General features: G+C 44.9%; 1 protein-coding gene across 1 annotated transcript in view; it reads left to right on the top strand.

Moving 5' to 3' along the window:
• Window positions 1–12769, top strand: part of ACO2 (aconitase 2) — a 33059-nt gene extending 20290 nt beyond the window's left edge. Inside the window, exons 9-18 of the mRNA XM_067559581.1 lie at window positions 531–636; window positions 2026–2183; window positions 3340–3413; window positions 4216–4327; window positions 4998–5120; window positions 5445–5600; window positions 6998–7189; window positions 8669–8801; window positions 11524–11645; window positions 12286–12769. Coding sequence (XP_067415682.1) covers window positions 531–636; window positions 2026–2183; window positions 3340–3413; window positions 4216–4327; window positions 4998–5120; window positions 5445–5600; window positions 6998–7189; window positions 8669–8801; window positions 11524–11645; window positions 12286–12423 — 1314 coding nt within the window. The 3' untranslated portion in view covers window positions 12424–12769. The remainder of the gene's footprint in view (window positions 1–530; window positions 637–2025; window positions 2184–3339; window positions 3414–4215; window positions 4328–4997; window positions 5121–5444; window positions 5601–6997; window positions 7190–8668; window positions 8802–11523; window positions 11646–12285) is intronic.
• Window positions 12770–12954: the final 185 nt, after the last annotated feature.

Consider the following 12954-nt stretch of genomic DNA (forward strand, 5'->3'; position numbering starts at 1 on the left):
TCACAGGTGACCTAAAAAGACAGTGCTTGCCCCAAAGAGCTTGATCTCTAAACTTAGATATGATGCAACAAAGGTGGTGAGCAGTTGGGGAGAGGTCTGAAGCAAGGATGAGGCTTAACAGCAAGATGCTCATGTGATAACTCAGTTCAAGCAAATGTCTCTCTTGGTGATGCTATAAAGGTTTCTTTCTAAAACCAAAATAAATCAATTCTAAAGCCTGTCTCCTGACTGAGTCTCCAGAGCTGTCTTCCTACTAAGTTCAGTTCCTTCTGCCCCGGTGTTTACTTCACCAGAATTTAGGAGAGATTCCCATCAATTTGTTGACCTCTTCCTGTTACTGAGGTGCCCATGATGGAGAGCTCCAATTTAAAAGAACTCTCCAAGTCAAAAGTAAATCAATTACTTTTATATTTACATTGGTTATTGAGTAAAACAGGCATTTTATGTTATTCTGTTGGGGAGCCACATGCTAACCATTACCTTGTTGGCCTTTGTGTAATCCCTCAACTACTTGTCAATGTTTCATAAAGCTGAAACCACATATCAATGGGCCTTTCACGCCAGACCTGGCGCATCCTGTGGCAGATGTTGGCACTGTGGCAGAAAAGGAGGGCTGGCCAGTGGATATTAGAGTTGGTGAGTAGCCTGTTTCCTGGTCTGCATTTTTCCTTGCTAACTGATTGCTCTTACCTCAAGAGGAAGTGGCTTGCCATCTCTGTTCAGTCTGGGCTTGCCTGACTCTCAGCCACCTCCTGTCTTTCCTGTAAACTTGCCCTTCCACAGCTTGGTCTCCTCTGAGCGCCACCAGTTCCCTGGAAACAGTACTATTTTGTGCCGCAGGAAGAGAGATGGAGGGCAGTGTAACAGGTGGATTTTAATTCCAGGCTTTTCAGAGAGACTGTTACAATCTTCCCTTCTGAGGAATTACTTGAAACAATGGAGGTGCTGTGCAAGTCATCTGGTTGGAAAGTTCTGTCCACATCCACTGTCTGTTCTGTAAACAGGTTTTCAGCAAATCCCCCATATCAAATGCATGGCAGACCCTTCCCCAAGAGTTGGCCATTTCCCCAACCCACCATGACCATTCTAACACCTGCTGGCCTGTAAAGCAGAGCTGGATTCTTGTACACTCATTTTCAATGTAGCAACACACTGGCTGTTTTCTTTCTCACTCAAAGTGTGGACCTTAAAAGATTACACTTCAGTCTGGAGTAGTGTTAGACTAGTGTTACAGATAACACTCAAGATCACTGAGAGATTGGGAAAATTTCCCCTAATTTGTTTACTTTGTGCATTTGACAGCACTCTGGTGTATATAGTCTGTTTTCTGTGTTCATAGGGGTCTTTCACATAGCAACAGGAGAGAGACAAACATGATTCAAGAGACTCAAGGAAGATCCAAGGAGAAAATGCCTTACAGTGAGACTTAAAGATCTCAATCTGTTTCTTTTATAAAAAAGATTGACAGGTTACTTGATTAGTGTATCAGTTCCTTTACAGGGAGAAAATACTGAGCATTACAGAGCTCTTTAATTTAGTGGGGGAAAGGTGTAACAAGAACCCATGGCTGGAAGTTGGAGCCAGACAAATTAAAACTAGAAATAAGATGCAGTGAGGGTCATTAACTATTGGAACAAACTTCTGAGGGAAGTGGTGGATTCTCCATTTCTTGATGACTTCAAAATTGGATGCCTTTCTGAAAGCTATGCTTTAGTCAGATGCAAGTTATTGGGCTCAGTAATAGGGTAAGTGGGTAAAATTCTGTGGCCTGTGATAGATAGGAGATCAGGGCCTTCATGGCTTTAAATTCTACAGATTTAAAATAGACTGTATAAAACCACAGAAACTGGCTGAGAGATTTGGGGTAGGTGTGGTACCCGAAACCACTCCTAGCTTTTTTTTAAGTTATCTGGACTTTTAGATTGGCATCTCTGTGTTTCTGCACTGGTGGGTAGGTCTGGAAGAAAGGAATCTAGACTGGGTAGTGAAAGAAATGCTTCCTTCCTGTTTATCAAAACCACACAGGTCTGATTGGCAGCTGCACCAATTCAAGCTATGAGGATATGGGACGCGCTGCTGCAGTGGCAAAGCAGGCACTAGCACATGGGCTGAAATGCAAATCTCAGTTCACTGTCACGCCTGGCTCAGAGCAGATCCGAGCCACCATTGAAAGAGATGGTTATGTGAGTATGCACGCCCCTGCCCTCAACGCTCAACCATCAGGGGAATGAGGTTTTTTAACTATTTCTCAGGAATGGCTTTTTCCAGAGAATTTATGGGTCCGGAGGCAGATACTGGAGAGTTTAAAGTCTCTTCTCACTGATCCTTAGATGCTCTCTTGCTGCCATCACCCCACTGGTGTGCTGGCCTCCTATCCTGCTGCCTACTATATGTAGAGGTTAGCTTTAGGGCTTGGGCCAGCTGCCACTCCTCTACTATCTCAGCAGGATGCGCCTGTGCTCAAAACAGCAGGGCTGGAACTGGGTGAAATTGGAGCAGCTAGAGGAGAGACAGCGATGCTGCAGCCACCTCCCACTACGGGAGTCCCGGCATCAAAGCTCCCCTGAATGGCTGAAAACTTTCCATCAAAAACTGTTGTAATGGGGAAAAACTGATTAGGCATGGGGGAGGAGGGAATGACACAACCCATGATCTGAGCAGCTCTAACTGCTTAATAAAATCCAAGGTTGTCCCATCCAAACTGGGACTGACCACTGTCACAACTAGTGAATCTGCCACTTCAGCCTTCATTTTTGAATGTGTACACCTGTTTGTATACTCCCCTCTCCATGCACCTGATACCTTTCCCAGCACTCCAGTCTCCAAACTGCCCATTGCAACCTCTTGGTGGGCATTACAATCCCCTTCCTAACTGATGAATCTGCCCACAACCCTTGGTTTTTGAACCTGTCTCTTCAATTCCCACCCCTAAAGTTTGTAAAACGCTCTGTTCCCAGGTATCCTGTATCTGGAAACTAGGGAGTGTGCCAATGGTTAAGCAGTGGCTTCTGGTCAAGCGAACTTAATCCTTAGTACAAGGTACCGGATTGGCAGGCAAACTAGTACAAAACGGGCAGCAGCTGTGCAGGTGTCCACCTCTCCTCCCCCAATACTAATTTACAATGTTTCTTGGATTAAACTTTCCTTATTTCAACATGACTCAGATGAAGCACACAGGAGCTGAAAGAGGACGTAACTACATGGCTTCAAGCTGAAGTGCCCTAGTTAGTGACTTCTCTCCCGCCAGAAACATGGCAACTGCAACTCTGCATTCCAGCCTTTCAGACTACTGGGTTGCTTTTTCTGCTGAGTAACTTTGTTCTTCCTTCCCTCCCCCAGGCTGGAATTCTGCGGGATGTCGGAGGGGTGGTTCTTGCCAATGCCTGTGGGCCATGCATTGGACAGTGGGACAGGTAAGGGGGAATGCACACAAGGAAATCCCCTCCACAGCTTTATTTTGTATATCACTTTTCATACAAACTGGAATCTTGAAGCACTTTCCATAGTCCGGTACAGTAAGACTGACTATGGCATAGCAGAAGCTGCTAATATAAAGAGTACTGAGTGAATGAACTGATGCATTTCAGCCACAGATGGTCAATGATAAGAGAGAAAGGAAGAGTTACAGGCAAGGGAACTTTTCAGCTGAGATTTAAAATGAGGTGGGGAGACACTAGGCACTGCAGTGGGGAAGGCTCTTGCCAAGAGTGGTGAGATTTTAGGAAGGGACAAAGGATGCCTGCGCTAGACAAGGAAAGGTGAGAGTAAAGAGAGAAGGTATGTGTGAGAAGATGGGAGTTTAAAGCTCTGCTGGGTTTTTGATTTTTAAAACAAGAAAGGGGTGACCTGGATACTATATTGTGTAGGTGAGGAGAGCCAGTGGCAGAGGTGTTTGGAGAGCCTTGTGTTCACAACTTCATTCCAAAGGGTTGGAGTAGCGTAGTGTCCCATTCTGGGTACTGCGTGCTGCTAGACTATCATCTGAGTAGCACAGAGATGTGGAAAGCTCAACCTCCCATGAATATTAAGGGCTCAGCAGTGGCTCATTCATTCAGTGTTGCGCACTAGAACCTGCATTCCTGAGGGGGAATGTTTAGGTCAGAGCACTGACCTGATCCTTCTTTTAAAGTCCTGTATGATCTCTCCCACCTGGAAGATGCCACAAAAGCCAGCAAAGTTAGCAAAGTACATTTATTCCTCCACATTTGTTTGTAGGAAAGACATCAAGAAAGGCGAGAAGAACACAATCGTTACATCCTATAACAGAAACTTCACAGGCCGCAATGATGCTAACCCAGAGACGCATGCATTTGTGACTTCTCCAGAGGTACAGTGTATAGGCCAACAGGAGGGAGCTGGACCAGTGGAATGACTGTGGGAGTTCAGTTCTTGGGACTATGTTGCCTTTGGAGAAGGTTCTGCTTTCTGGATGGGGTGGGGTGAGCTGGGGAGAGAAATTGTCAGCCTTAATATGGACATGTTTGACCATGTTCCAAATCCTATTGGATGTGAGAAGAGGCCCTTGAAAGCCATTATAAACTTTGGCTTTGATTCTCTCAGTATAAGATGCTCACTGAAAAATCAATAGTCTGGTTGCCGAAAGAGCTATCAAGATGAATTTTTGGACCATCTAAAATCCTCAAACAGATTCTAAAACCTGTAGTAATTCAGGGTTGGTAACTTCCTGGTCTGCCTCATAACGACATTGTTCAATTAAACATGTTTATACAGTCCTTTATTTTTGGGGCTACTGAAGAGATCAGTGTTAATCTGTCTTCTGTTCCAGTGAAATGAAATTTAAGTTCCCATATGGTCATTTGTCCCTGTCCCCCACCACACATCCCCCCTCCAGGCACTGCCTCCATGGCTAGGCTTGGGGAAGCACCATGACTTCTGGCTCTGAGACTTTAATGTCTGGCAGAGTTGGGGGTAAGACTAAAATCAGAGTGCTGAAGTGAGCAAAGCATGCTTTTAACATACACTGTATACTTTCTCAGATTGTCACAGCCCTGGCTATTGCTGGCACCCTGAAATATAACCCTGAGACAGACTCCCTGACAGGAGCTGATGGGAAGAAGTTTAAACTAGAAGCACCTGATGCAGATGAGCTGCCCACACTGGTAACACTTCTCTTTTGGACTGACTTCCCACCAAGTGGGGATGAAGGGAGGGATGTAGCATAATTGGAAATGTGTCTTACTGCTGGTTAGATGTGGTTTGGGGGCTATTGTGGGGAGGAGCACCTTGCTGTGGGACTACAGGGGGTGGCTCAGAGGAAGAGAACTGTGTGTTGCTCATGGAAGGTCTTTCCTATACAAACACACACTTTATTCCCATTGTTGAAACACAAGTTCTGGCCTTATGTTAATACAAGAACTTGGCTTGCTTTTCTTTCAAATGCTGCTGAGTATGGCAGTGAACTCTCAATCTTCCTTCTGTTACAGGAGTTTGACCCAGGCCAGGACACCTATCAGTACCCTCCCAAAGATGGCAATGGGCAGCATGTGGATGTAAGCCCCACCAGCCAGCGCCTGCAGTTTCTTGAGCCCTTTGATAAATGGGATGGCAAGGATCTGGAAGACATGCTGATCCTCATCAAGGTCAGGAATGGTGGGTGGATTGGGGCTCAGAGCTGAAAGGACTCCAGTGAGTTCTAGAACAAGTCCCTAAAGCAATCATGGGAATTGGGTGACCTGACTTGGCAGAGAAGCTGTGCAAGGTTCTAATGACCCACTAGGATTAGCAGTTCTGACCAGTGTATAAAGCATGTGTTCACTCCATCATGGAAAGGATGAGTGATTTGTTTGTCTGATCGTCTTCTCAATCACTCATCTATTTGCATCAGTAACATCCTGCAGCAGAAAGCTAAAGTGCTACTTTTGTAGCACATTCCATCTTTGCTGTCAGTCCTTTCTGGGAGAAGTTTTATGCCTCATATGACGTTCTGAGCAACTGTCCCCCCCTCCCCACCACAAACACTTTGTTTGTATTTTTGATTCTTTTGCCCTGCATGTCATGGAGGAATGGATGGAAGTCCCTTCACAATAGCTAAACATTTGCACCTGTATTTTAATCGGGTGGCAGGTGGAGCTTTTCATGAGTGCTCTTAGGGAAGAGAGAAGTGAAGTCAGTGTGAAAACCCCCAGCTAGTGAGGAGGGATCTGAAATGCATTCCTTTATGAACTGTGCACTCTTCCTGGAGCATGTTCCTAATTCCCATTGGCACAGGAAGTGAAGGCTGGGTGCCTTGGTGTCCAGTGTTATGATGTAAAGTGCTACCACCAGGTTGTGCTGGTCTTGTTTCATTTCAGAGTGTTTTGACATTAGCCCTTAAAATCTGAATTATGAAGGGTTCCTTTGACTAACACCCAGGCTCTCTGAGACTGGCAGCAGCACTAACCATCTATCTCAACTGTGAGTGCTGTCCTTACAAGTCAAGGAGGGTTGGACTTTTCAGTAATTGGATTGGAGACCTTCATCAAAAAACCAGGTGCTGAAGGTAGAAAGTGGGGTTGGTGACTCAACAGGTGGCCACTCTTCCTTCTAACTCCTTATTGAACCAGTGCCCCAGCCTGAAGTTAAGAGGCACAGTGCTGCCTTTTGGATGAAATGTAACACAGATGACTTGATTGCTTTTGGTTCCTAATGAACCCACTGCTGTGTGAAGTGGGAGAAAGCAGCTGAGTCAGGTGTCATGGCTCAATTCCAATTTGGAATTCTGCCCTTCTAAAATTCTTCCAGCAGTTTCAATGGAGATGTTCTCTTCCCTTCCCTTCCCTTCCCTTCCCCTCCATCATGCAGAATGATTGCTACATTTTGTCCCACCGATGGCTGTGATTCCATTTCAGGTGTGACGTCCCCACATACATGGCTTCTAAAGAGCTTTAAGATCCTTTGGAATGAAAAGTGCTCCAGAAATGCAGAGTCAATCTTTACAGAATCCTTCCCTGAGTGAGGAAAGACTTTCTCTCACCTCATTTCTTTTGCTGCATTCCAGGTGAAAGGGAAATGTACTACTGACCACATCTCTGCAGCTGGTCCCTGGCTCAAATTCCGTGGCCATCTGGACAATATTTCCAACAACCTGCTGATCGGAGCCATCAATATTGAGAATGGCAAGGCCAACTCAGTGCGGAATGCATTAACCCAGGAGTTTGGGCCAGTCCCAGACACAGCCCGCTACTACAAGGTGAGACTTCTTACCTTACATCCACGTCTCTTAATGTCAGAGGGTATCTGGATGTGTTATGGTGAAAGGTACTAGTGACTGCTTAGATCTCAAAAGATTGGGTATGAACTCACCCTTTCATTTAACCTGACAGTTATGCTAACTAATCATAAGCCCCACACCTAAGACAAAGGGAGGTTGTGAACCCACGTAGGAGCTTTTGGACTGAGTAGGTGGAGGAGTTTTGCTTAGTATGTGCATGTAAAGGCAGAAGAATCAGGGCAGAGACAGGGAGCTGGAATGAGCAGCTGAAAGCACTGTCTTTGACCCTGGAAGAAATCTAGGGAGAAGCTTTTGTGTAAGGGGTGCAGGCTGAAAAAAAGATATTCTTGGTGTGTTGAGCAAAATAAGCTGTCCCCTGATGTTTGATTCTTCTGCATTCAGAGACACAAGACTTTGTAAAGAATGTAGAAAACTGCATCAAAGAAATAACTATCACCAATTTCTACTCCCAACTGGAACATCTGCAGGCCCCAAACTTTGACTCACTGCTTGGGTTGAAAGGGACAAATACAGTGGTTGTGATTCCTGCTAGTCTGCAGTAGATGTCACACCATAGCTCCCCACTTACTTAGCCCAAATACAGAGGACTAGTAAAGAGCCATCTCCAGGGATCCACTCTAACTGGATTGTGTGAGGTAACTACCATTTTCCTTTCCCTCCCTGGAGGAGAGAACACCTGGTGACCCAAAGGTTCTCTACCCACAGTCTCAAGCTGAAGGGAGGCACTGGCAAGAAATGCTGCTCAAGTCCCTGCTGCCCTTATGAGCATAGTTGTGTCTTAAAGCCATGGTGGAATCTCTTCATTGGAGTTTGTTCCACCTGTGTAATCAATCTGACTCCAACATTGTGCCCTCTCCATTCTTTGAAAACTCCTTGCAGAACTTGAGTTGATGGAAACTGTTAGGGAAAATGCCCCTTCTACCCTATTTCTGCTCCTTGACAAGTGCCCATGGATTAACTTCTGCTGGAAAGATTGTGGCTCTTTGCAGTTCCAGGAACAGGCCATGTCTACCTTATGTGGCCTCTGTTGGCAGTATGGTTGCCGCAGGACAGACAATGGTATTGGGAGAGCAGGGGTGGGGGGACTATTCAGGAAGAGTTGTGGTTGAAATTCCAGCCTGGAGGCTGAACAATGTGTAGGGACTCCAAGAGAGATCCCATTCAGTCCTCCATGGCCAAGGATGACAATACCTAGCTCTTTCTGTAGTTCTTAGTAGGATGGGAGACAGTTGGATTTGGGGGTCAGGGGAACCCTCTGGGGGACACTCCCCAGCAGATTTTTAAGAGCACTAAGGAATGGAAGATGTGTGACCATGCACAGGTAACCTTTATTCTGGTATATCTTAACTTCTGAGTGCTTAGACTTTGCAACCTTAATGCTCTCAACATAATTTTTTGTGTGTAATGTAAAATTCCTTGCATTGCTTTTGGTGACAGAAAAATGGCATCAAATGGGTTGTTATTGGGGATGAAAACTATGGTGAGGGGTCGAGTCGGGAGCACGCAGCATTGGAACCACGTCACCTAGGAGGCAGAGCCATCATCACAAAGAGCTTTGCCAGGATTCATGGTGAGTACCACCAACAGCCCTGGATACTGTGAGGGGCATAAGGAGGTTTTCTTATGGCTTGGAAGACCCATTTCCTTGAAGCATTCAGCATTATGGGCAGGAAAGAGAACAGGATCTGCTGGAGCAAATACACTGTCCATTTAGTCTGGTGTCCTGCCAGCATTAATACCTGATACTTAACACATGATTAGTGTTGCTTTTTTCTATTAGCAGCAGTATTTTATTCCAGTAATGCCTAAAGGCCCAAGCCAGGGTCAGGGTACCATTGTGGTTTGCACTGGGCACACACAATACTGTTCCTCCTGAAGTGAGCGTGCAATCTAAAAATGCAGATAGACAACTGAAAGTACAGTACAATTGCTTCTCAGTTCTCCCTTTGCAAAACAAACTCATCTGCACTGACCTCCTGTGTCCAGCTGCCTATCAGACATCTTTAGACCTTGATTGCCTGAGTTGTCCTCCTTTTCTCCCATACCCATATGGAGACTGGGCCTCATTTTGGAAGATTCAAAACCCCTGCCAAAAGTGTTTGAATACTCTGCTGCTTTCCCTCCTCACGCCAGGAGTGGGGGAAGGAGTCGTAAGCTTATCCCTACAGGGAGGGGACAGGTAGCCCACAGGTTCCAGTCTGTCTGGCTCCAGTAAATCTGACACTTCCCTTCACCATGGAGGAGATATCTTCAGATACATGTATCTGAATGAACAGTGCTCTAAGGAAGACACTAAGTAATGGACATTAATATGAGACTCAAATGATTCAATGCAATTTATCACCGTCCTTAAAAGATAGTCTGTCTTGCTAGTCACCCAAGGTCACTGGTGGGTGCTCTGAAAAATCTACGTGATTGGAGGAAATGTTGTATTCTTGAACCCAACATCTGTGCACAGAGGCAAATCAAAACACATCCTTTTCATCACTCCAATGCGTCAATAATCCCATGAGCTCCCAGTGCCATGCTGTGGCAAAAATGTGATCCTTGCATGTGCAAATGGGGAAGCAGGAGTAGGGAGGTGACTTTACCTCTGTATATGCTTTTTTCTGCTGCACTGGTGAAACCAATTCTGGAATAACGCATAAAGTTCTGAAGTGACTATTTTTAAGAGGATGTTGAAAGGGTGCAGAAAGAGCCTCACATTAACAAAAGATTGAGCTCGTTGTCTCACTGTACATTGAAAAAAAAAATCTCTTTAGTTTACCAAAACAAGGACTGAGATGATTTGATAAGTGTGTAAGTACCTTCCCAGGGAGAAAATACCATATACTAAGCAGAGAAAGGCTTAAGAATCAATGGCTGGAAGCTGAAGCCAGAAAATTGAACTAGAAGTAAGGCATGACTTTTAACAGTGAGGGTGATTAACCACTGCAAAAAACTACCAAGGGAAGTGGTGGATTCTTCCACTTTTGAAGACAGCAAGAGAGGATCCTTTTTTTGGCAGTTGTGCTTTGACCAAGTACAAATTACTACCCCCGTATTGAGCCCTGTAACTCAGTGAAATTCTATAGCCTGTGCTATATAGGTCAGACTAGATGATTTAATGGTCCCTTTTGGCCTTAATCTAGGAATCCCCACACACACAGGGACTAGCTTTTCCCTGGTGAAACTCCATTGAAATCTACTTCCAACAGGGATAACCCAAAAAGCTTACAAACTATCGTGGAAATTACATTTCCATCAGTGTTTCTTGCCTGAAAAGCCATTTGAAGTACTCTTCTGATAAATGCTAATGTAAGAAGCAAATGCTATATGCTTCACTGCTCTGCAGACTTAGGTAACAGAGATGTGTAGGGGTGAGGTGGGAGAGCAGACTCTTAGATCTTTAGAGTATGGCGGTTTGAGGAGGGGGGGTTACCAGTGGCAGATACAATGCAGTCATTCAGAAAATTGTCTGCCACTGAATCTCCACCTGTCTCCTAGTTTCTATCTGTATGTTTTAAAATGTACCTTAAACAGTCTTAAGCTTCTTCAGTAGGATCTGCAATGGAACAGAGTTGGGAGTGTGTGGGATGCTTTCCTCCTGACTTTCTTCACACTTTAGACATGTTTTAAAGTTAAATGTGTGCTGGATCTGACACAGTGCTTTTAAAGACCAGATAAAATGTTGCCACACTGCCCCTAAAAAAGCCAAGTATAGCTTGGAGCAAAATTATAGGATTGATGTCCTGTTTCATCAGCTGTAATGGATACACAAGCTTCCAAACGTGAACTGTGCATTCCATGGTCAAGCAACTTTATGCTGTGGTGGAAACTTGCAAAATTTCATTACTCACAAGATCTGAAAGACCCTCCATGCTTCGTTATCTATATTTGTACTGTTGTAGCGCCAAGGGGCTCCTACCACATTGTGTAAAGCATTGTGGAACACATGGTTCAAACAGTACAGTAGATGTTCTTATACCTCTGCAATTTTGAGTTTATCCATCACATTCCCTGTGAACTTCCCTTCTTCCTAATAATGCTGCTATCAGGAAGATACCTTCCTGATGCTTGTGAGCAGACTACTCTGTCCTGTTTCACTGCTCAGCAGAGTGAAGTGAGAGCTGCTCAATAAAATGAGCACTGGCTATGGAGCTACCATTTCTTGAGGGACAGCCCTTGCATTGTCAGTACATAAGGCTGCAATGCCTAATAAATGTGAGATGCTATTTATCCCACATGCCAGGCTCACTAAACTGTCCTATACCCTTTGTGGTGGTGGTGAACTCTTGCTGTCTTATTTACAGAAACCAACCTCAAGAAGCAAGGCCTGCTGCCCCTAACTTTTGCTGATCCAGCTGATTACAACAAGATTCATCCTGTGGACAAGATAAGCATCGTGGGTCTGTCAGACTTTGCTCCTGGAAAGGTAATGGGATGGATGTCTCACCTCATTCTTATTGCAGCACTAAGCTCTATGTTGCTCCCACTGGGCTCTCTCCCAGGGGTCACAGCTATTTCGAGGGGGAGGAGAGTTATGACTAACTCTGCTCATAAAGGGAGTGATGGAAGCCAGGCCTAGTGCTCTGAACAGAGTACTTACAAATATAAGAATTGCCGCCTAGATCCGAATGCTCCATATAATCTAGTCCAGTATTCTGGATTTGCTGGTGATCTAGGGAGCTGGCCTATTGCATGGTGCTGGCCTCAGCTCCTGCTGCCACCCTCCACTGAAGATGAGGTCAAAATAAATTACTTTAACTATTGCTATTCGCTATAACATTGCTGTAGCTGCCATTGGAGTGTTATGGGATTGCAAATGGGAGAATTGAACTTTCCAACTGCAGCTGGAAGAGACGGTGTCCATAGTTCTTGAACTAAGTGCTAGACGGAAGAGGTCACTCCTCTACATCAGGGACTTAAGTGTGCTCCTTTAAGAGATTCATTTTAACCCTTTCAAGAGGGTAGGGCCAAGAACTTTCTAGTGAGCATCCTGTACTGTCTTTTATAAATGTTGCTCCATGAAAGCAGAAAAAAATTAAACTCCAATCTCTTGCTTCCCTCCTCAGCCCCTGAAATGCATCATCAAGCATCCCAATGGAAGTCAGGAGACAATCATACTGAACCACACCTTCAATGAGACACAGATCGAATGGTTCCAGGCTGGCAGTGCCCTGAACAGAATGAAGGAGCTGCAGCAACACTGAAACAGGTGCACGACACACACCCAGTGGACTTGGCCCTGGCATCTTCATAAAAGTGCAATTCCATGGCTGTTGGACGTGTCTGATCAAATGTAACCGTAGCTTCTTTTTTGTAACTGTACTAGTTCACTGACACTATGAACAAGGAGCACAGCTCAGTGTGCTGGTTCTTGGTTTCCAAGTTCCCTAGCTCTTTGGTTCAGATTTCACCTGTATTTATTTTTGAAGATAACGGCTCAGTTGGCTTTTTATGCCCAATCATTTCATGGATGGCTGAAGAAATCTAAAGTAGGACTTTTTGGTTCTTGTGAAAAATATAAAATCCCCAATAAAGATTTTGTGACTGACATCGCTGATCTGACATAGTGTTGTATTTATATTTCTGATCACCATCCACTCTCCGTGTGAAAGGGGCTGAAGGTGGGGCTATAAGTGACTCTAGAAAAGCTGTCAACTTGCCTTCACTACACCATTTCCTACTGTCAAGGGCATCTGCACTCCAATTGTCAGTATGCAGCCTTAGTGTCCTTTTCC

Source organism: Emydura macquarii, unplaced genomic scaffold (genome assembly GCF_026122565.2).
Source record: "Emydura macquarii macquarii isolate MOO-44397 ecotype Brisbane River unplaced genomic scaffold, CSIRO-AGI_Emac_v2 contig_2205, whole genome shotgun sequence".
Lineage (NCBI taxonomy): Eukaryota > Metazoa > Chordata > Testudines > Chelidae > Emydura > Emydura macquarii.